This window comes from Bos mutus, chromosome 25 (genome assembly GCF_027580195.1).
Source record: "Bos mutus isolate GX-2022 chromosome 25, NWIPB_WYAK_1.1, whole genome shotgun sequence".
Classification (NCBI taxonomy): Eukaryota; Metazoa; Chordata; class Mammalia; order Artiodactyla; family Bovidae; genus Bos; species Bos mutus.
In genome coordinates, this window is record NC_091641.1 from 27,761,674 (window position 1) to 27,786,443 (window position 24,770).

The window sequence follows — 24,770 nt, forward strand, 5'->3', positions numbered from 1 at the left end:
ATGCAGGAGAAGTTCTAGCAGAAAACTTATACAAAAATAGGATGGGAAGTGGACTTGAAGAGGGATTTAGGAATAGCAGACATTTAAAACTTTGGCAGTAAAAAACTCATAGCAGGACCAGAGGTGGCTTTTGAAGATGATAAATTTAAGCTTAGCATATATGTTTGCTTAGTATCAACTAACAGCTTTATAATTAGGTGCAAGAACATATTTGTATATGTCCCACATGCCTGTATGATTATGTAAAATATGATGTGTTCTTTTAACCTAAAGCCAAGTGTACACGAAGGACTAACACTTGGGAGAAGATTCCTTTAAAGGCATCTGGGACGGTGGTTCCCAGCCACTGGGCATTTCATTTTTGTAACAGCCATTCTGCAAGAATTGTGTGTTCTTCATTCATTTTTAAAAAATGAAAGTGAGGTAAAACTACCTTTTAAAAAATAGACAATTTTTAAAAACAGTTTTAGATTCACAGCAGAATTGCATGTGAAGTACAGAGTTCTTGCTGCTGCTACTGCTGCTAAGTTGCTTTAGTCGTGTCCGACTCTGTGCGACCCCATAGACGGCAGCCCACCAGGCTCCCCCGTCCCTGGGATTCTTACACACCCCCAAAAGTGGTACACACTCACAGGCTCCCTGTTATCAACATGTCCCCTGAAAGTGGTGTATCTGTTACATTCAATGAACCTACATTGACATATCATTATTACTCTAAGTCCATAGCTGATGTCAGGGTTCACTCTTGGTGGTGTATAGTCTATGGGTATACATGTCACTGGGCTTCATCTGTGGCCTCAGCTGATAAAGAATCTTCCTGCAGTGCAGGAGACCTGGGTTCAATCCCTGGGTTGGGAAGATCCCCTGGAGAAGGCAAAGGCTACCCACTCCAGTATTCTGGCCTGGAGAATTCCATGGATTATATAGTCCATGGGGTTGCAAAGAGTCGGACACGACTGAGTGACTTTCACTTCACTGCATACATGTCACTACATGCATCCACCCATCACTATGGTATCAGTAATTTCACTGTCCTGAAAATCTTCTGTGCTGTCTTCCTTCCTTTTTCTCCTCTTAACTCCTGGCCACCAGTGATCTGTTTATGGTTTCCATAGATTTACCTTTCCAGAATGTTACATAGTTGGACTCATACTGTATGTAGCTTTTTTACACTGTTTTCTTTCACTTAGTAATACTCATTTAAGTTTCATCCATTCTGTTCATGACTTGAAAGCTCATTTCTGTTTAGTGCTGAGTAATACTCTGACGTCTAAATGCACCACAGTTTATCCATTCACTTACTTAGAAGGACTTCTCAATTGCTTCCAAGATTTGGCTATTAATGAAGAAAGCTGCTCTAACTAAACAACTGTGCAGGCTTTAGTATAGACATAGGTTTTCAGCTCATTTGAGTAAATCCCAAGGAGTGTGATCTGCTAGGTCATATGGTAAGAACAGGTTTACTTTTGTAAGAAACCATAAAATGATTTTTATTGAGAATTTTAGGACCTTTCCTGATAGAGAATCCAAAGTTACCAAGACACTAGAGCAGGAAATCAACGATAAAGGAGCACTGCAAGACTAAACTGTGCAATTTAGTCTTGAACCTGGAGAAGCGTGGGGGCCATAATGCATGAAAGAAAGTGCTTGTGTGCCTGAGCAGAACCATGCTTGTGGTCGGGGAAGATGGCCCTTTATTCACAAGAAGGCAGAGTCCTGTGCAGATCTTGAGCTGGATAACCTGACTGCTGATGCACTTGTCAGTCATTGTGAACCACATGCAGGAGCCACGCATCAATCCAGTCTTGGAGGTTATTAAAAACCAGAGAGACTCACACTCGCACTTTCAAACTTTTTGAATCTAGTAGTAAAGTCAAAGCTATTTGATTAAAAAAAAAAAAAAAAAGACTCTAAAAGAGAAGAATTTCCCCGCTGCCGTCTTGTTCCATGAGTTCATGGAAACTCCCAGGACACGCCACCTCACAGGAGCCATGCCAAAGAAACTTATTTGACAGCCCTTAGTCAGTCACAGTTAGGTTTTTTGAAAGTAATTTTTCCCCCTCAAGCTTTAACTGGCTTTTTGAGCCATGAGAAATAAAACGAAGGCATCTGCTTTTGAAGAGTCAAACATCTGAGCTTCTGCATTTGATAGACATTGAATGACTATTATGTGCACACACTGTTCCTAAGGACTTCTAGAGTGTACCAGAAATGCCTTCTATAAGGCCTTCCCCATGTTGAGGCAAAGATTCTGACCATCTCTGCTTTTCTTTGAGAAACACAGGCTCAGAGGGGTTCACTGACAATCCCGTGGCCCCCTGGCTGGTGCTTAGCAGATCATGAGTTCACACCCTCAGACTTCTCTACTTAACGCTAGACTCCATCACACAGCAGGGTGGGAGTTCCTGCTCCATCATTAGCTGCTGCTGCTGCTGCTAAGTCGCTTCAGTTGTGTCTGACTCTGTGCGACCCCATAGACGGCAGCCCACCAGGCTCCCCCGTCCCTGGGATTCTCCAGGCAAGAACACTGGAGTGGGTTGCCGTTTCCTTCTCCAATGCATGAAAGTGAAAAGTGAAGTCGCTCAGTCGTGTCTGAGTCTTAGCGACCCCATGGACTACAGCCTACCAGGCTTCTCCATCCATGGGATTTTCCAGGCAAGAGTACTGGAGTGGGGTGCCATTGCCTTCTCCACCATCATTAGCTAGCTGTGCTAAATTGGCTGGTTATTTCACTCACCAAACCTGGTTCCTCCACAGCAAAATGAGAAAAAAAAGGTTTAAGCGTATACCTCGTAGGGTTATTATAAGGACTAGGTGAGGTAATGTAGTGCAATTCAGTGTCTGTTATAAAGCCTTCATTTATTAATAACAGTATAATTATTCTCTTTTAAAAGTTACCAAGTTCTTTAAAGAATCAGATACACCACTTTGGAATACCAGTGTGAATGCCTCTGGAAATGTGCCGGTTTTCACTCTGAGGTCACCGAGTTGGACTCTCACAGCCTGCTCTGGATTATCTTTCCAGCATGTGAAGGAGATGATCAACTTCAGTTTTTCCCCTTCCCCTTCTCTGCTCCACATCAGCTCTGTACTAACACAGGGACAGTTTCCACTCCTTTTACAGTGTAGACATTATGAGGCACATGGGGAAGCCGCCCGTTCATCACTTTCTGAAGAACTTTACCCCTGACATCCCAGCCAGCGGAATGCTGGCTGTTGCAGACTCTGACTTAGGCCCATTATGTAGGGTGGGGAGCTGGGCCTGGGTATTTTCAGGGTGGAAAGCAGGCAAGATGTTGGAGGGATGAGGAAGGGTCGGAGAGGGTCTGAGATGCAGAACTGCAGAGGGGGCTGGCAGCCCACAGGAAACAGCAGGCAGGACAGGCTGTCATCATTACAAGGTCCTCAAGGCCAAATGCAACTCTGCTTGGTTTCATGTTTGTTTTGAATAATAGCAGCTAACACGAAGCATTTTACATGGATATATGTTCATCTGGGGCTTCCCTGGTGGCTCAAACAGTAAAGAATCTGCCTGCAATTCAGGAGACCTGGGTTCTGTTCCCGGGTCAGGAAGATTCCCCTAGGAGAGGGCATGGCAACCCATTCTGGTATTCTTGCCTGGAGAATGCCATGGAAAGAGGATCCTGGTCCTCTTAGCCTGTAGAGGGCTACAGTCCATAGGGTTACAAAGAGTTGGACACAATTGAGCAGTAACACAGACACGTGTTCATTTTACATGGATCTTCTCAAGGACCATTTACAAATAGCTGGGAAGTGAAGAAGTGACTGCTGTTCTTCCCATTTTACAGATAGGGAAACTGAGGCACCAGGTCAAACAACTAGAAAATGGCACTGGCAGATTCCAACTAACTTTAGTGGGGGTCTTTAGCCTCAAGGCTAATTCCTCTGGGCATTTCCCCTTAATGCCCCTCAGGAAGTGAATCGTGGCAGCTGTGGGCCTCAGACCCAGCGAGGGTTCAGGCAAAACTCTTCACTCCGTGAGGGCCTCAGTTTTCTCACCTGCAAAATGGGGGCATTAATAAAGGCCTCACCATCACCTGACCTGGTGACCAGAGGAGAGTTTGTTGGATAGGATGGGGACGAGTACCAAGCACAGAGCCGGGTAAGGGTCTTCCAACATCTTTAACCCCCTCAGCAAACCCTCTGGCTTAAGCAGCTAGGACCAACGTGGGACTTGGGGGCCACCTCCTTCTGGCTCAGCCGCAAGCAGAGGGGTCCCCCTCCCACCCCACTGCCCTCAGATGCCGCCCCCCCCAACCCCCGCAGGGCTCCGGGAGGCCGCTCGGCACCATATTTAGTCAGGGGGAGCGGGCAGCCCCGAGCTGGTATGCAGCGCTGGGAATTCCTGCAGGAAGGAGCCTGCGCCTGCCCTTTTTGGGTTGTCTCCCGCCCAGCGCCCCCCGCCGCCCGCCGCTCCCGCCCGGGGTGGGAGGACCGGCCGGGAACCTAGGAGTCCGGCCGGGCGGGGAGCGGGGCGCCCAGCTGCCCGTGGGTCCCCGGGCTGGCGCAGGGCCAGCCCAACGCTGCGGCTTCCTTTTATGGCCTGTGTGCGTGCGTGTGACAGGAGAGAGATGGGGGGAGAAAGGGAGGGCGATCTGGAGCCAGAGACACAGGGACCAGAGACAGAGAGAGACAGAGAGACAGTAAGAGACAGCCCTGGGAAGAGTGACGGAGACACAGAATGAAAGAAAGGCAGAACAAGACAGACAAACGGTGACGGAGAGACCCGGTGTCAGACACACAGAAGGGGGTGGTGCGGACACAGAGGATAAGGGAGTGGTACTGAGAGGGACAGAGACAGGGAGAAAGCTTTCAGGCAGCTTCATTTGCAAGAATTTCTTGGGGCGGGGAGGGGCAAGAGAAGGGAGCTTTCAAAGAGCAGGGAGGCACCCACATTCTCCTTGGATCCTGACATGCACCTTGCAAATTACATAATTACCACACACACACTTCAGCTTCAAAAACGGAGGCTCAGAGAGGGGAAGTGACTTGCCTGAGGTCACACAGCCAGCGAATGGTACATCCAGTGCCTGAAGTCACAACAATTGGGTCTTTTTTTTTTTTTTTTTGGGTGGAAGTGGCGATGCCAAGTTGGGAAAAGTAAAAACTTCCCCTTGCCGCACAATTCCCAGCAGAGTTGGGGGCTCTTGCCTTGTACTTTGCAAAGTTCAGAAAATCCCCTTTCCCTGCCCGTCTCGCAGCATAGCCAGCCCCTTTCCAGGCAGTAGGGACGACAAAACTGGGGAGCGGGGAAAGGTGTCAACTCGGACCCCCACAGCTCCTCCCCTGCGAAAGAAGCGGTTAAAGCCTGCGCAGCTGGACCTGACTCAAGGAAGAAATTCTCAAGCATCCCCTAGAGACGCCGAGTGCTCTCCACCCGTTTCTCTAGGGACCCGGAGTCTCCGCGACTGTCCGAGAGCCGGGGTTAGAAATCCCCGAACGCCCCTGCCCACTGCACCCTTCCCAGGGGCCCCCACCCGGTGCGCCCCTTTACGGGCGTCGCGGCAGGAGCGCGCGAGGCCTGGACCAGAGCGGCGTTTTTCGGGCCCTGCAGGGGGCGCTGCGGAGGGAGCAGCGCGGGACCCATCCCCACCCCGCCCTCCTCGGCTGCCTCCCCTTTCCCACCCGCGGGCAGCTCCGGATCTATAAAAAGAGGCGTCCCGGGCGACCGCGGAGATTTGGACGCCCCTGCCTGGGAGGTGTACCAGATCTGAGCTCTCCGTCAAGTTTCTACTCCGCTCTGCCCCCCAGTTGGAGATCTGTAAGTATGTGGTCCTGCGGGGGACGAAGTTGAGTCCGGGGTTACAGGATCCTGCAGGGCATCCTATAGGGGCTGGAGAGCCATGAGGCGCATCTGTTGCCATCCTCTTAAGGACCACTGGGGAGGGGCTGAGGGGTCACAATTTTCATTTCTCTTTGCCCCGTCATCCTAGATTTTCCCCAAAGCAGCATCTCCCAAGGTAGCCAATGAGAAGTACTCCCTTGGGGGTACTTACTAAAGATAATGCCTGGGCCCATCTCCGGTTACTTTAGAATCTTCAGAAAAACTGTACTCTATGTGTATAAGTCCCAGATGATTCTTGTTATGAGGAGACTCTGGAAGATACGCTGCCTTGGAAATATCAAAGATCCAGCTTCCACTGAAAAGTCATTTCCTATCTCACAGGCAGGCAAGGTGTGGCTCCAGGTGGAGTTGGAAGCATCAGTTTAAAAAACCGTGGGCAGAAGGGGAAGTGTTTTCCCCCAGTCTAGAGCAGCAGTCCCAACCTTTTTGGCATCCCCATGGAAGACAATTTTTGATGGACCAGGGTAGGGGGATGGTTTCAGGATGATTCAATCACATTAAATTTATTGTGCTCTTTATTTCTATTATAATTACACCAGCTCCACCTCAGATCATCAGGCATTAGATGCTGGAGGTTGGGGGACCCCTGCTCTAGAGGGTGCGCTGCTGATAAGCCTTGAGTGATACTCTGATCATGATCCATTTATTATAGCTTGGTATTCTTCCAGACACACACACCGCCCCCTCACTCCAAATTTTTAAAAATCTCATCCAGGTTGACCCCAGGGGGCTCAAATACTGAGATGCCAAAGCCCGCACTTGCTTACAGAGGCTGCAAGTGCGTTAGGTAAGATGGGGCTGGGCTTTCCTGCAGAACACCCATGTTGCTCTCATGTCCCTCCAAGTGGGCAAAGTGAGAGAAAGTGGCTGCCACCTGTTGTCTGTTCTCTGTCTGCACTGAGAGCTGATGGGGATTTGGCTGCCTGAGGAAAGGCACCATTCAAAACCGCACTCATCAAGAAGTAAAAGCAATTATTGAGAAACCCCGAGAAAGGGAGCATTTAGTACAGTATTAAGAACGAATAGATTAAATTGCAAACTGACCATTATATACAGAGAAGGAGCTTGCAGAAGCTGAGCTGAAAGTCATTAGATAGCAGTGGGTGAAACTGGACATTGAAGACCCATGGAAGTGCAGTTTCCTTGGTGCTTTCCCATTGAGATAAACTACCATTGACGGAGTGCTTATGTGCCAGGCACTATAGCAGTGTTTGACTTCATTGACCTCATTTAATCATTGCAACATTTTAAGGGAGGCATTGTGATGCCTGTTTAGTATACAAGATAACTGACGCTCAGAGAGTTTAAGTAATTTGCCCAATGTCACACAGCTTACAAGTGGTGGATCTCATTCCTGCCAATTCTATACCCCTGACCCCACCAACATTTTCCTTTACCATGAACAAAAACTTTGTTGGAATCAGGTTTCTGATGGGACCAGATGGGACCCGTAGGGCAAGTGTTTATCATCTCTTTGAAGAAAATATAAACTGACCTTTTGCAAATTTAAAATAAAATGCACTGTTTGTCCCCTGGCGGTGTGGTTGTCTAGTTGACTAGATTAGATGGGCTGCCATCCCCAGAGTCTAAAAGGTGAACTAGCTGGGCCTTCCTCGAGAAGCTTCTAGGGCTGGTAAACACCGTGTATTTTATTATCATGTCTGAAATAGACATGTTATTCCGTACAAGGTATTTGTTATGGATTTGTTATCGTTACTTTTCTGTGTGAGGGCTGAGATTGAGGCAAACATGCCCATTTATGGTAGCGTTTTCCATGAGGCCGTCCCCAGCCCCCTCGCAAATTAGCCCTGTATTGCGGCTTTATTGGTCCTGCCTCTGGGGATTTCTCTGCCCTTGTCCTTTCCGTTTGGGAACAAGTTGGGGAGTCCGGAGAGGAAGACATTGGGGAGAAGAGGGGGATTACCTTCTCCTGCTCTCTTTTGTTTTGAAATTTTATTTTGGGGGTGGGAAAGTGGTCTTCTCCTTTCCTCAGCATATTGAATCCAAACAGGTGAATTTTATGCTGTAGGCACAACCATGTAACTCTAAACTCAGATACACATTAGATTTTTCTGGCAAACCACATCCAATTTTAAATTCACCAGAATCCAAGAATGTCACAAGCAAATGTAGAAATCATCCATGTTGTCCTTCCCAAACCTCAGTTTTCCCATCTGTAAAATGGGGCTAATAAGACTGGCTAACATCTGGTGAGTGCTTTTGCTGGGACACCGTGCTGAATCTGTTATATAGGCATCTTGTACTAAGTCTTCACAACAGCTCTTTGGAGCGGATGCTATTATTATTGGTCCTGTTTCACAAATGTGGAGACGGAATAACTTGCTCAAGATAGCTTGACTAGCCAATGAGGAAGACAAGATTTTACAAAACAAGCTCTTTCAAGACTTCAGTGCCTATGGAATTGCCCTACTGGGAGGATTCAAAGGGATCATGCATACGAAAGATTTAGCATAGTGCTTGGCCCCTGGTGAACTTCCGTGGATGGTTGTTTATATATGGCCAGAGACCTCAAGGATTTTGCTCAGTGTTGCCCAGCAGGTACTTGGCAGAACCAGGAAACCCATGGTGTAGTCTTTCCATAAAAGAGAAACTTGCCCTTAAATTTCTTTTCTTGCCATCTCTTTTCATAAACTCAGTTCCTATTTGGGTAAAGGTGGTGATTAGAATCTTCTGCACTAATATAGATACATTTCCTTGCCTGTGTCAGGAACATGACCAGGTATATTGGCCCAGGTATTTTGTGATTTGTGTAGGATCTCTATGGTGTCCTTGAAGAGCTCAGCTGTGAGTGGGAGGAGCCTGTCTGTGAGTGGGAGTCACCTTCCAAGGTGACTCCTTTGATCCCTGGGGTCTCTTCCTTTCACTCTGACCACTGAATGTATTTAACCATGGCCACACTGTGGGAGAAAGGCTAAGTCTGCAAAAGGCTACGTAGGAATTTGAAGGAACTTTTTGTTTTGCTTTGTTGGAGAATAGTTGACTTTGAAGGAAATTTTGTAAGGGGTCAGATGATAAAGAAGCTAGCGTTGCCTCCTGTCCTGCAGAGGAAGTCAGGTGTCTCTGAACCACATCGGTGATTCAGAAGTTAAAGAGGAATGGTCCTCACCAAAGTCCCTAAGAAAGGGCCATGGGCTTTCCTCTTGTTCACCTGTACAGGCTTGAACTTCCCCTCCGCTGGTGAGGCAGGCAGCAAATGATACAGAATCTCGTAAGAGTTCTGTATCCCTCAGAGTCTGAGACCGCTGGGGGTGGTTATAACCCTTCCCTGGTCTCCAGGTAGAATGCCTCTCCAGGTAGAATTCCTGACCTTCTTAGTCCTTCCCCGCTTCCCCATCTTTAGATAAAACCGTTGTTAATGTATTCTTGAGCATCTTTTCAAAACTTTCCTATGTCAAATCTTCCTTTTTTACACAAATATTGTTGGCTTTGTAAATTAGCTGTTTTTTCACTTAATTGCATATTTTTAACTTTCTATATCAGCATATTGTGGTGTTTTAAAATCACCTGCGTAATATTCTATTACATGGAAGTATAGCATCTAATCAAGGAGTCAGGGAAAGACTCTGATGCGGGGAAAGATTGAAGGTAAAAGGAGAAGGGGGCGAAAGAGAATGAGATGGTTAGATAGCATCACTGACTCAAAGGACATAAATTTGAGCAAACTCCAGGAGATAGTGAAGGACAGGGAAGCCTGGCATGCTGCAGTCTATGGGGTTGGAAAAAGTTGGACATGACTTAGTGACTGAATAACAAAATAGCATCTTACTACAACAACCTCTTATTGAAATTTACCAGCTTCACTCCACATATAAACAGGGCTTCAGGGACCATCTTTGTGTATCTATTTATATCTAATTATATGAGTTTATCTGCAGGATAAATTCCCAGCAATGCAATTTGCTAAGTTAGAGAGCATGCACATTTTAAATGGATAGATATTGCTAAACAGTCCTCTAAAGACATTGTCGATTTAAATTTCTAATAGACACATAGGAGACTACATGTATTTTAAGCTATGCTAAGCCAGAGTTGCAAGAAACAAGACACAGTGGGGCTTTTAGGACCGGAAATGGCCAGTTCTCTCTATCCTCAAAGCATCCTCCGTGGGATTCACCAGACCTCTTGCTGACCAAGTTCTCTTGGTAGGGAGGAAAAATTAATTTAGCTTTGATAATTGTAAGAACTTCCTTCTGGAGGTACTTTTAAAACAGTATACAGATGGGTTAGGCAGATGTCATAAAGGCGTGCAGCTATGGCAAAGCCTCACAAGGGCAAGTCCGTGCAAGGAAGCCAAGCAAGGAGGAGACTTCCTACTTGGATCAGGTGTCAGATCTGGGTTCTAATCTTGGCTCCAACTTTTACGAGCAAAAGCCTTTACTTTCTGGGACCTCCATAGCCTTATAGGAATAATCAATAATGCCTACCTCATGTATTAGAAAACATAGCAAGATGGTATATATAATAAATAGCCTAACTTGATGTCCCACAAATAGAAAGGGGAATAAAGGCTTCCCAGGTGGCGCTAGTGGTAAAGAACCCACCTGCCAATGCAGGAGATATAAGAGACGCCAGTTTGATCCTTGGGTCGGGAAGATCCCCTGGAAGGGGGCATGGCAACCCACTCCGGTATTCTTGCCTGGAGAATCCCATGGACAGGGGAGCCTGGTGGCTACAGTCCATAGGTCTGCAGAGTCGGACACAGCTGAGCAACTTAGCACATGTAGCACGATGGTAATTGTAGCCTGTTATTAATGACAGATTAAGAGTCCCGGTTGCTCATGGTGACAGTTTGGGGCCTGGAGATCTGGTGCATCTGGGGGCCAGCCCCTCCCCCGGCTTCCCTCTCCACACTGACTCCTCCCTCACCTGGACCAGGTCTTAACCCAGTTTCTTCTCTGCAGAGCTCCTGTCAGCTGGTGTGTGTTCTAGATCAGGCCCCAGAGGTTTTCATTTTGCCTGCACGGCATTTGAAACATGCACTGATTTCCTTTAGGGATGGATATGATGGCTCAGGCAGTAAAACATCCACCTGCAATGCAGGAGACCTGGGTTTGATCCCTGAGTCGGCAAGATCCCCTGGAGAAGGGAATGGCTACCTTCTCCAGAATTCTTGCCTGGAGAATCCCATGGACAGAGGAACCTGAAGGGCTAACAGTCCATGGGATCGCAAAAGTCAGACCCGACTGAACGACTTCACTTTCACTTTCATTTCATACCTAAATGCAGACTTCCAAGTCTGTTGGATATCTGGTAGTGCCCGGCCCACATCCTCACTCAGACACCCCAGCAGGAGCTAGGAAGCTGCCCTGTCTCCTCTGGACAGACCAGAGGGCTCTGTCCAGCCACTTCCAGCCTGGGTCACTCTGCATTGCTTACCTGACCCTGGCGACATTTGAGTTGGTGTCTCTGGTCCAAAATCTTGGCAGTAGAATACTGAGCGTAGCTGTTAACTAGGGTTGATGACGTGCAAATCCTGTTACTGTTTACTCTGGGGAATTTTATTCATTTTTCAATAATACAGAAGCAGAAGGGGCAAGATCTTTTACCCCTGAGTTCCTCTGGGGAAGATAAAACCGATACTAAAACAAGCTGAAATAGCTAAACATTCTCAGTTGGTCCAACTCCAGCCTTTTTGATCTGGAATTACAGATACCGCAAGATGTTAGAGCCCTTTCTATTTCTTTCCCCAAGTGAAAAACGCAAGGCCCAGAGAGAGTGACTTGCCCAGAGCGACCCAGTGAGTTCAGCACAGAACTAGGATGTGTAAACCTGTGGTCTTACAGAGGCTAACGAAGAGCTCAAAGAAGGGAGCTGGGTGTTGTTGAGGAAGCCAGGATGTGCCCAGAGCTGGCACACTTGGCTGTGTCGGACGCTGCTGACGCCAACAGTGAAGAGTCCTTTGCTTTCATCAAAAGGCTGGATAGCAGCCTTTGATCATGCACTGGACGTAGTATCCATCAATCCTGGGTAATGAGCCTGAAGGTGTCCTTTCAGCTCTTAGAGCTGATGCAGGACATTGGATGGTACAGGGTGGGAGTGAAGGGGGCGGGGATGGTTGGGGAGGAGAGCTTGAAAGGAAGAAACCAGGAGGGTGGGAGTCTCCTTGAGGTTTGGCTGTCTGAGGTCCTCTTGTGTGCCCTCCCTCCACATGTGTGGCCTTCCATAGCTGGCATTCCAGGTTGGCTGGGACAGTCCTCCCCCTAAGAGACATCTAGCGATACCTGCAGACATTTTCGGTTGTCGAGTCGAGACCGGAGAGGCTGCTAACGGCCTTACAAGGCAAGGGGCAGGCCCTCTCCCTGCACGCTCCACCTGCCCCCCTCCCCCACACTTTCGCCCGCCATCCATCCCACCGGCAAAGAATTATCCATCCTCAAATGTCAGTAGTGCCGCCGTTTTGAGAGACCCTGCTCTAAATTAAGGACCTCGGCAGGGAGTTGCAGACGGCAGTTTCCCCTACATTTAGAGCATGGCGAATCCTATCACTGCGGTGTGCTCTCTGGCCACTGCTGCAGTCTGGCAAGCTGCTTTTCATTTCCCCCTGTACCTCACCTAATGCCTGACCTGACACTTTCTGCCTGATTGCCCACTACCTCAAGTTTTGAAGGCTCAAGGCTCTGGCTGCACCCTGAGGCAAGTCCTTATAGCAATAAAACCAAGTTACCCACAGCCTTCAAGTAGCCAAAGACTGATCCAGGGTGTGTCCCGTGTGTGCCTGTGTTTCTTTCAGTCCTCAAGTTCTTTCCCTATTTCACAGAAGGTAGGAGAAGGTGATGGCACCCCACTCCAGTACTCTTGCCTGGAAAATCCCATGGACAGAGGAGCCTGGTAGGCTGCAGTCCATGGGGTCACTAACAGTTGGACACGACTGAGCGACTTCACTTTCACTTTTCACTTTCACGCATTGGAGAAGGAAATGGCAACCCCCTCCAGTGTTCTTGCCTGGAGAATCCCAGGGACTGGGGAGCCTGGTGGGCTGCCGTCTCTGGGGTCGCACAGAGTCGGACATGACTGAAGCAACTTAGCTGCAGCAGCATACAGAACAGGAAAGATTACTTGGAAAACATTTTTTATTCAGATTCCACCACATCTAGCTGTGCTATGATGGTCAAATTACTGACCCTCTGTGCCTCAGTGTAATGGTGCCTTGGGTAGCATTTTTTAGGGGTTTAAACAAGATAATAGCTGACAGTCAATTACAGCAGCAGTAGGGCTTCCCCAGTGGTCCAGTGGTTAAACTCTGTATTCCCAGGGCAGGGGGCACAGTTCAATCCTTGCTCAGGGAACTAAGGTCCCCCATGTCACATGATGTAGCCAAAAAAAAAAAAAAAGACAGAGCAGCAGCTATGATTACTAATATTAGTAATATTAATTTGCTATACTCACCACATTTTCTCAAGGGCAAATCTGTGGGATTTAATCAGTGTTTGGGGTCTGTAGTGTTCATGTGTTCAAAGACGTGTGGTCAAAGGACTGAAATAGCTTTCAGATGTCAGGACCTTGAATGTCCTGATGCGAGCTCTCCTTCTAAATGATGGAGAGAAATGGGAAGCACTTCCCTGAATCCCGCACCACCCCCACCCCAAGTATTAATATTTTGAGGGATTTGAGTTCCAAGGAACATACTCTGGGAAACGCCGTTCTAGAGTGAAGCCAAGCTCCTCTTTTCCTTTTCTTTCTTTTGACCAAAGTGGATTTCACACATTGTGGCTGTCAGAGACCTCAACGACATGGGAAGCAGCCCAGCCTCTCTCTCCTTCTTTTGGACAAAGACTGAATCTTTGCACTTGATCTGTTTGTATTTTTGAGTCCTAGATTAGACAGGGTTCCTGGCAGTGGAAATTCTTGAGTCCTTCTGCTTTTCTGCTGTGTTTTTTGCTTTTCTATTTTTTTTCCTGATTTTTAAGGCAGCTCACCAACGTAGAAATTAGGAAGAGTCCACTTAGTTGTCATGCTGCTCGAAACAAATAAAATACATCTCCTGGTCTTCTTGGGTATAATTGGCTACCATTCAAAAACTTCTCTTGATTGTACTTATACTACTCAACTGCACAATTAAGTGGTAAAGATGGTAAATTTTATTATGTGTATTTTACCATAATTAAAGGTAAAAAGAAAAAATTTTTATTGAAGTGTATTCTATATCAGAACAGTACACATCTCTATAGGTATGTAGCTTGATGAATTTCCACCCATGTAATTGGTATTCAGATTAAGAAACAAAGTTATCAGCTCCATCAACCTCCATCATGTCCTACCCCTCCAGTTACATCTGATGTCTAGCACCGTAGGTTAAATTTGCCTGGTTTTGAATCTCATATATAAGCATACCTCATTTTATTGTGCTTCACAGATACTGTGGGGTTTTTTCCCTTGCAATTTGAAGGCTTATGGCAAATCTATGTTCAGCAAGTCTATTAGTGCCATTTTTCCAACACCATTTGCTTACTTCCTGTCTCTATGACACATTTTGGTAATTCTTGTATATTTAAGGTGATTTCATTGTAATATTTGTTATGTGATCTGTGATCTTTGTCGTTGCTACTGTGACTCACTGAAAGCTCAGATGAAAGTTAGAATTTTTTAACAATCATGTATTTTTCATTAAGGTAGACATTAGACATAATTAGACATTAGACATAATGCTCTTGCACAGTTAATAAACAACAGCATAGTGTAAATGCAACCTTTTTATACACTGGGAAGCCAAAGTATCCATGTAACTTGCTTTATTGTGATGGTTGCTTTATTGCAATGGTCTGGAACTGAGCCTAAAGCATCTCTGAGTTCTGCCTGTGAACAGAATCACACCGTATGTCCTTCTTGTGTCTGCTTTTTTTTCCACACAAGTGTTGGTGTGATTTGTTCTTATGGTGTGGAGTTGTAGTTTACTTAATCGGGTACCGTTTTGAAGAACAGATTTTTTTTTAAAAATATTATACATCTTTGTTCAATAGATATCTATTGATTTATTCGGCTTCTCTGGGTGTTAGTTGCAGCATAAGGGATACAGTTCCCTGACCAGGTATGGAACCCAGGCCCCTTGCGTTGGGAGAATGGACCACTGGGCCACCAGGGAAGTCCCCCCAAAGCCTCTTCTAATCCATAGGTTCCCCCCTTTTAAAATGGTTTACCTGTTAAAGAAACTGAGTCATTCTTCCTACGTTTTCCTACCTTGTGGACTTTGTCACATGCCCGTGACCTTGGTTGGCATGTTCCCTGTGCCCTGCATTTCCCTTAAATAGGTGTTAGATCCAGAGGCTTTGTCAGTGTCTGTCCTCACCCCACCCCCTTTTTTTCTGTAAGAATATTTCACTGGTGGTGGTGCCACTTCCCCAGGCATCCCCTCTGGAGGCACATAACCTCTGATCGGCTTTGTTTTTGCAGCGTTAAGTTTGCTGAGTAGGTGTAGGTGGTGTCCGCCCCGTCCATCCATTGGAAAGTTCTCCATCTGCTATTCAGGATTCCCAGGTGGTGCTGGTGGTAAAGAACCCACCTGTCAATGCGGGAGGCATAAGAGACTCAGGTTTGATCCCTTTGTCAGGAAGATCCCTTGGAGGAGGAAATGTCAACCCACTCCAGTAGTCTTGTCTGGAAAACCCCATGGGCAGAGGAGCCTGACAGGCGACAGTCCATGGGGTTGCAAAGAGTCAGTCACAAGTGAGCACACAGCACATTTGCTTGTCATCTGATATAATGGGGTGGGTCTGAAACTGTGGACCAGTATCCTCTGCATCACCCGGGAGCCTGTTAGAAATGCAGATCCCTGGGTTCACCCCAGACCTACTGGCTCAGAAGCTCTGGGGTGGGCCCAGGCATCCGTGATTCCACAACCTCCCAGGTGAGGCTGATGCACAAGGAAGTCTGCGAACCACTGGTCTGATGTTTTAGCAACTTTGATAGCGATTGCCAAGACCCATTATTTTATTCAGAGTTCCAGAATTGCTACATTCTAGTTTCATCATTTCTTCTACATTTATATAGCAGGAATTCTTCTAAGTAGATGGTAGTATTTTTTTTTTTTTAAGCAGTGAAAGGGGGCTGAAGAGAGAATGCTGTTGGAGTTACTATGTCCCAGAAGAAATTCAATAGCAATTTAAAAATTAAAAGCGATTTTCCAGGGGGTCCAGTGATGAAGACTCCATGTTTCCACTGCAGGGGGGCTTGGGTTCAATCCCTATTTGAGGAATCTGTATCCCACATGCCCAGAGTCACCCCCTCCCAAAAGAATTTAAAGTGCAGGAAACGTGATCGTTAAACCTAGAACAGTGTACATTTTCTACAATTCTTTAATTCACTTTTTGGGATAACTGGAGTGATTTTTCAGATTTAGGGAATGATTCACTCATTTCTTATTTTATTTTTTAAAGAGCTACTAGATCAGGTCACCCAGGAGAAATAACTAACCTTTCTGAACAAATTAGCTCCTGGTTTTTATTATTGTCATTTTCACCCTGGAAGAGGAAAGCGGGAGGAACTGCCCCTCTGATTTTTGCCTTGCAAAGTCTGCATTTTAGGAGTTGACGGCCCAGCTCCAGGGGCCCATTGGTGGGATGTGGAAGTTAGTCCACCTCCATGGGATTTGGAGTCCAAGCATGCAAATTATCTTGCGCCTCTTGCGTCTCCTGCTTTGGCAGGTGGGTTCCTTCCCACCCACACCACCTGAGAAGCCTGAATAGCAGATGGAGAACTTCACAACGGATGGATCGGGCCGACACCACCTACACCTACTCAGTAACCTTAACGCTGCAAAAACAGAGCTGATCAGAGGTTATGTGCCTCTAAGAGGGGATCCATAGCTAAAGGAGCTATGAATTGTTTTCTGCTGAAGAAGGGGCATCAACCACGCAGTACATCCTCACTCAGCCCGCACCTTAGTTCTTTGGAACCACCAGTGGGTGGGGGAGGAGGGTGGGTCGGGTTGGAGGAGCTGAACACGAGCCAGTGTTCCGAGGGCAGGACAGCTCCTGCAGGTATGGTCAGAGGGCCTGGGATGGGCCATTGGACAGGTCTGAAAAGAGTCTGTTGCCTCAGCAGCTCGTCTCCTGGTCATTTCTAGACAATCGAATGGAGAATCTGACATTTAATGACTTAATATTTTAGATAAAGACAGACTTCTTGTCAATTATTTAGTGGCCTTGAGGAAGAATTTGTAGAGAGGCAGAATCAGTGTCTTAGTTTCCACCTCTTTCTTTACCAGTTTTCAAAACCATGGGTTGATTCCCCAGCAGCTTACAAAGATGATCTGTGAATTTTTTTTTAACCATGATGAGCTCATGGATTTAAACATACTAATCTTTCAACTGTTGTATTTACCTTACTGATGTTCAGACTGTCCCACATTTGACCAAATAGAACCCTGGTTTAATATTTTTGTGTGTAGTTTTCTAGACTTTTTAAAATGTATACACGGATGTATGAAATGGCAAGACAAGGATGATTTGAGAGAATAGCATTGAAACATGTATATTATCATATGTGAAACAGATCGCCAGTCTAGGTTTGATGCATGAGACAGGGTGCTCAGGGCCGGTGTATTGGGATGACCCAGAGGGATGGGATGGGGAGGGAGGTTCAGGATGGGGAACACATGTACATCCGTGGCTGATTCATGTCAGTGTATGGCAAAAACCACTATGATATTGTAAGGTAATTAGCCTTCAATTAAAATAAATAAGTTAATTTTTTTTAAATGAAGAAAAATAAACAAAATGATAAGACATTCTTTTATAACTATCTTATTCAGCTTTATTGAGGTGTAATGTACATATAGTATTTCTTTTACTTTTTAAAAAATTCACTGGTTTTTAAGTGTACAGCTCAGTGAATTTTGACAAATGTATATAGTTGTATGATCATCGTCGTAATCGGGATATAGAATGTTTCCATCACCCCGGAACTTCCTTTGTGCCTCTTGGCAGCCAGGTCCCTCCCCAGCCTGTGAGCAATCACTGATCCGTTTCCTGTTGCCACAGCTTCGCCTTTTCTACACCTCCTTATCAGTGGAATAAGAGCGTGTGTAGGACTTGGGTTCTGCTTCTTTCATTAAGCTTGCTTCCACAATTCATCTTTTTTATGGTGTAATTTGTTCCTTTTTACTGCTGAGTATTCCATTTATGCATATTGGTTTTTGTCATATTGACTTTGCACGGTCAAAAGTCACCTATTGTATAATTCTGTTTTTTGCAATGTCCAGAAAAGGCACATCTATAGAGACAGATAGTAGATTAGTAATTGCCAGGGAGTTGGGAGTAGGAACAGGGAGTGACTGCAGACTAGTATGAGGAAACCCTTTTTGGGGTGATGGGAATGTTCCAAAATTTAGCATCATGATAGATGCACAACTCTGTAAATTTACTAAAAGTCATTGAATTGTGCATTTACAATGAGAGAATTTTAAATCATGTAAATGACAAATAGGTTAAGATGAAAGGGAAAAATCCTTATTTTTTATTTTACAAGTCTATAATTTGCATTTTAATTAACTTAGAGTCTTTTAATGTTCAAAACTTGTGGGCAAATCTGTAAACAGCATGAAGTCTATGAATTATCACTTTCATTCTTTTTTAACATTCTTTTTCTTTAATTTTCCATTATGTTTCATCACAGGATATTGAATATAATCCCTGCGCTCTACATTAGGACCTTGTTGTTTGTCCGTTCTGAGTGTAATAGTCTGCCTCTGCCAATCCCACACTCGCAATCCAGCCCTCTTCCTCCCCACTCCCCCTTGGCAACCACAAACCTGTTCTCTTTGTCCGTAAGTCTGTTTCCATGTTATAGATAGGTTCCTCTGTGCTGTATTTTAGATTCCGCATATAAGTGACATCATATGGCATTTGTCTTTCTCTTTCTGACTTATCTCACTTAGTATGAGCATCTCTTGTTGCATCCACGTTGTTGCAAATGGCACTGTTTCATCCTTTTTTATGGCCGAGTAGTATTCCATTGTATCTATGCACCACCTCTTCTTTATCCATTCATTCGGTGATGAACATTTAGGTTGTGGCCATATTTTAGCTATTGTGAACTGTGCTGCTGTGAACATAGGGATGCATGTATCTGTATGAATTATAGTTTTGTCCAGGCATATTCCCATGAATAGGATTGCTGGATCATTCTGGTAATGATTGCTGGTAATTCTATTTTTAGTTTTCTGAGGAACCTCCATACTATTTTCCATAGTGGCTGCACCAACTTATATTCCCACCAACAGCACAGGGCAGCCGGGGGTGGGGGGGAAGGTTGAAAGGGCAGAGTTTTGTGTGGCATATATAAAAGCCTACATCTTGAATTTTGGATGGGCTTATAGCAGTCTGTTGCCCGGATGATCTGTAATTCAACAAGGCACTTCCTGAAAACTATTTGGATTGCTTGCAGGTTTTGCTGTGCCAAATTGCACGGCAGTGCACATTTTTATACATCTGTTAACACTTGTCTGTTTCCGTAAGCCAAATTGCTAGAAATGGAATTGCAGGTCAAGGGATGTGTGTGAACTTTAGGACTTTTCCATCCATAAGGGCAATGTATGCAGAGCCCCAGCCCCTACTCTCCTGACAATACAGGCCTTATCAGTGGTTTTCATCTTAGCCAAGCGGTGAGTGAAAAGCAGCATCTCATTGCTTCACCTTGTAGTTCTTCATTTACTCCTGAGGCTGAACATCTTTTTCTTATGTGAATTGGTTACTTGAAGTCTTTTGTAAAGTATCTATTTTTGTTAATCATAAATTCAATAAAAGTTATAAAACTATATTGGCTTCCCATGTAGCTCAGCTGGTAAAGAATCCATGTGCAATGCAAGAGACCTGGGTTCAATCCCTGGGTTGGGAAGATCCCCTGGAGAAAGGAACAGCTACCCACTCCAGGATTCCAGCCTGGAGAATTCCATGTGATCACAAAGAGTCAGACACGACTGAGCAACTTTCACTTTCACTTTCTTTCATGGCAAAAATGCATAATAGAAATGTACCCATGTTCAAAGTCGCATTATTCACAATAGAGGAAATGTGAAAGCAACTCAAGTGTCCATCAACAGATGAATGGATAAACAAAATGTCACATGTCTGTACGATGAAATGTTATTAAGCCTCAAAAAATGAGTGAAATTCTGATTTACTCTCCAACATGGATGAACTTTGAAGACATTATGCTAAGTGAAATAAGCTGGTGACAAAAGGATAAATACTGAGTATTTCACTGACATGAGGTCCTGAGAGCAGTGAAATTCATAGAAACATAAAGTAGAATAGTGCTTGCCAGTGGCTGGAGGGAGGAGGTAATGAGGAATTAGTGTTTAATGTGTGTGGAGTCTCAGTTTTACAAGATGAAAATAGTTCTGGTGTTGGATGGTGGTGATAATTGCATGACAATATGGATGTACTTAATGTCACTGAAATGAAAATGTGTAAGACAGTAAATCTCATGTATATTTTACTACAAAAAATTAGTAGTACTTTTCATTAGTCATGAAAAGTAAAAATCCCTTCAAAACTGTACTCGATAAGTACATATTTCTCCAGTTATTTTGCCTATATGAATTTTAAATATTTTAAAATAAAAATGGGTTATTATACTAGTGCTTTACAATATTCCCTATATTTCATTTTTAAGCAATTCTATTCAGATCCAGTTTAAATACAATGCAATTAACCCATTTAAATTGTGCAATTGAATTGCTTTCAGCATAGTCACAGAATTGTGTATCCATCACTGCAGTACATTCTAGAACATTTTCATTACCCTAAAAAGAAATCCACTCCCCTCTACTTCAGTTCAGTTCAGTTCAGTTCAGTCACTCAGTCACATCCAACTCTTTGCAACCCCATGGACTGCAGCACTCCAGGCTTCCCTGTCCTTCAACAACTCCCAGAGCTTGCTCCAACTCATGTCCATCGAGTCAGTGATGCCATCCAACCATCTCATCCTCTGTCATCCCCTTCTCCTCCTGCCTTCAATCTTTCCCAGCATCAGAGTCTTTTCCAATGAGTCAGTTCTTCACTATGGTTTTTCCTGTGGTCATGTATGGATAAGAGAGTTGGACTATAAAGAAAACTGAGCGACTTTTGATGGCAAAGTAATGTCTCTGCTTTTTAATATTCTGTCTAGGTTGGTCATAGCTTTTCTTCCAAGGAGTAAGCATCTTTTAATTTCATGACTGCAGTCACTATCTGCGGTGATTTTGGACCCCAAGAAAATAAAGTCTCTCACTGTTTCCATTGTTTCCCCATCTATTTGCCATGAAGTGATGGGACCAGATGCCATGATCTTAGTTTTTTGAATGTTGAGCTTTAAGCCAACCTTTTTCACTCTCCTCTTTCACTTTCATCAAGAGACTTTTGAGTTTCTCATTGCTTTCAGCCATAAAGGTGGTGTCATTATTCGAGGTTATTGATATTTCTCCCAGCAATCTTGTTTCCAGCTTATGCTTCAGCCGCCTGGCATTTTGCATGATGTACTTTGCATATGCGTTAAATAAGCAGGGTGACAATATACAGCCTTGATGTACTCCTTTCCCAATTTGGAACTGGTATGTTGTTCCATGTCCGGTTCTAACTGTTGCTTCTTGACCTGCATACAGATTTCTCAGGAGGCAGGTAAGGTGGTCTGGCATTATCATCTCTTGAAGAATTTTCCACAGTTTGTTGTGATCCACACAGTCAAAGGCTTTGGCGTAATCAATAAAGCAGAAGTAGATGTTTTTCTGGGATTCTCTTGCTTTTTCTATGATTCAATGGACGTTTGCAGTTTGATCCATCTACCGTCACCCTTTTATTCTCTCCCAACTGTTCGCAACCACTAATCTACTTTTTATCTCTATGGATTTGCCTATTCTGGACATTCTTATGTAAGTAGAATCATACAATACATGGTCCTCTGTGACTAGATTCTTTCACTTAGCATAATGTTTTCAAGATTCATTAACACTCAGTGTATTTCAGTACTCCACTCCTTTTCATGGCTGAGTAATATTCCATTAAATGGATAGGCCACATTTTATTTATCCATTCATCTGCTGATGGACATTTGGATTTTTCTTCTGTTTTTAGTTATTAGGAGTAATGCTTCTATGAACACTCACCTGAGTTTTTGTGTAGAAGTATGTTTTCATTTCTCTTGGGTATATACCTTAGAATGGGGTTGTTAGATAATGTGATAAAGCTATGTTTAAACATTTGAGGACCACCCCCTTTTATTTTTACAGTAAACTATAAGACTTGAATTTGTTCCTGTGTCAAAACATCTAGACCTACTTCTCGCATCTTAACCCCTGGATAGCAGTTCGTTGTATGAGAATATCATGGTTTACGTATTTATGCCATGTTGATGGACAATATATAGTAGTCCAGATCCTTTTCTGAAGAGCCTTTGGGTCGTTTCCATTTGACAACATAGACCATCCTGCTGTGAACACCTTTGTGCTTTGTGAGATATTTCTGCAGATTGCATCCCCAGAAATGGTGAGGTGAAGGTTTTATCTGTCTTTAGGGCTTGGTTCTTGATCTATCTTTAGGCCAGTCTGGTTCTGGCCTCATTCTTACCTGGTTGTCTTATTCCCCAGGGGACCAACCAGGCACCATGGCGCAGAAAGACCAGCTCAGTGAAGATGAGAAGTTCCTCTTTGTGGACAAAAACTTCATCAACAACCCAGTGGCCCAGGCTGACTGGGCCGCCAAGAAGCTGGTCTGGGTCCCTTCGGAGAAGCAGGGTTTCGAGGCAGCCAGCATCAAGGAGGAGAAAGGGGATGAGGTGATCGTGGAGCTGGTGGAGAATGGCAAGAAGGTCACAGTCGGCAAAGATGACATCCAGAAGATGAACCCGCCCAAGTTCTCCAAGGTGGAGGACATGGCGGAGCTGACGTGCCTCAATGAAGCCTCTGTGCTGCACAACCTGCGGGAGAGGTACTTCTCGGGACTCATATACGTGAGTATCCTGGGGAAGCCGGCCACTTCTTGCTGGTCTCCTGCACCCCTGAGGGAGTGGAGAGGCTTTCAGATGTCTTTGGGGTGCAAGTTAGGAGGCTGAAATTTTCCTTGAGGGAGGTTGCATGTGGGGTGGAATCGTTCAGACCTGGGTTCCCATTCACCCTGCCCTATCTAGTGCTGTGACATTGAACAGGTTATTTCACCTCTTGAAGCCTCAGTTTCCCCATCTGCAAAATGAAAGCAGTCACCCTCCCCCCACATAAATGAGATCCACAGATCCCACGTTGATCACATGGTTGCGTGGTCCGTGGTGAACAGATTTCAGTGAAGTAGTTCCCTGCTCTTCCACCATCTTGGAAATAAAGGAGAACTCTTAACCTCCTTGAGAAGGCTGATCCATCCCACAGCTGAGTAGGTAGGAGACATGAGGATCCTGGCGAGGTTTGGTGGAGGCCTGCCCTGTCACAAATGGGAATGACTCGATTGCACCTGGATTCCTCTGGGTTGACCGTGCAGGTCGGAGTGAACTAGAGCTGCAGTGTCCAATATAGCAGCCACTGGCCGCATGTGGCTAACTAAATTTAGATGTAAACGAAGTGAAAAGTGAAAGTGTTCGTCGCTCAGTCATGTCTGACTCTTTGCAACCCCATGGACTGTAGCCCCACTAGGCTCTTCTGTCCATGGAATTCTCCAGGCAAGAATATTGGAGGAGGTAGCCATTCCCTTCTCCAGGGGATCTTCCAGACCCAGGGATCAAACCCAGGTCTCTTGCATTGCAGGCAGATTCTTTACCATCTGAGCCACCTGGGAAGGCCTGATGTAAATTGATTAAACATCAATATTTAAAAGTTCACTTCTTCCATTGTGGTGGCTACGTGTTAAGTGCCCACCTGACGCCTGTGGCTAGTGGCTGCCATATTGGACAGCACAGGTGGAGAACATTCCCATCATTGCAGAAAGCTCTGTTGGACAGTCTGGACTGGATGATGTGTAACTCAGGGGTACAGGTTCTTTGTGGGCTGGACCAGGTCCCTAAGATATAGAAGGGCATGGTAGCCCCATCAAGCCAGACTGGTGGACAGAGGGCATCCCACTCCAGCCTTTGTCTTGCCTCTCAGAAAGGGTACATCTGTCCCTTGGGCAAGTTATTTAATTTCTCTGACATTTTGTTTCCTTCTCTGTAAAATGAATCCAAGAATAGTACTTGCCTCATAGAGTGGGTTTGGAGTAGGAAATGGCAGTCCACTCTAATATTCTTGCCTGGAAAATTCCATGGACAGAGGAGCCTGGCGGGCTGCAGTCCATGGGGTCGCAAAGAGTCGGACATGACTGTGACTGAGCACGTGTGCGTGCATGGAGTGGGTTACTCTGAAAAAAAAGCACATGGCATGCTTCCTGGCACATTGTAGGCACTCAACATGTTAGGTATTGTTTTTATTGGTTATGCTTATTTTTGTTATTGCCAGAGAGATGTTCTTGGATTCTTTGCAAACTTACAGAAACAGTCACCTCTGTCTTGAGGCCCTTCTGGTCTTGCCCTTTATGTTTTGCCACATGAAAATTACAAACCCCCGTTGTCATCTCTAAAAATGTCTTGCAGATTTTTTTTTTCCTAATTAGGAAAATGAGGCATATTCATTCCAGAAGATCTGGAAAATTCAGAAAAGCACAGCAAACACAAGAGTCAATCCTCCCCCAGAGATAACACTGATAAGATGTTTATGTTTCTTTGTGAGAATAGTGCATATTTATGTATTGAAAAGGAAATTCCCTGGTGGCTCAGTGGTAAAGAATCCGCCTGCTTATGCAGGAGACACGGGTTCAATCCCTAGGTCAGGAAGATCCTCTGGAGGAGGAAACAGGCAACCCACTCCAGTATTCTTGCCTGGGAAATCCCATGGACAGAGGAGCCTGGCAGGCTACAGACCATGCAAAAGAGTCGGACACGACTTGGCAACTAA

At 45.1% G+C, this 24,770-nt stretch overlaps 1 protein-coding gene across 2 annotated transcripts in view; it reads left to right on the forward strand.

The window, feature by feature from the left end:
* The first annotated feature begins 5,624 nt into the window (after positions 1-5,624).
* The window catches only part of MYH11 (myosin heavy chain 11), a 127,420-nt gene continuing 108,274 nt past the window's right edge, over positions 5,625-24,770 (forward strand). For both annotated transcript variants that reach the window (XM_070362630.1, XM_070362631.1), the window contains exons 1-2: positions 5,625-5,782; positions 22,446-22,807. In XM_070362630.1, coding sequence (XP_070218731.1) covers positions 22,463-22,807 — 345 coding nt within the window. In that variant the 5' untranslated portion in view covers positions 5,625-5,782; positions 22,446-22,462. The remainder of the gene's footprint in view (positions 5,783-22,445; positions 22,808-24,770) is intronic.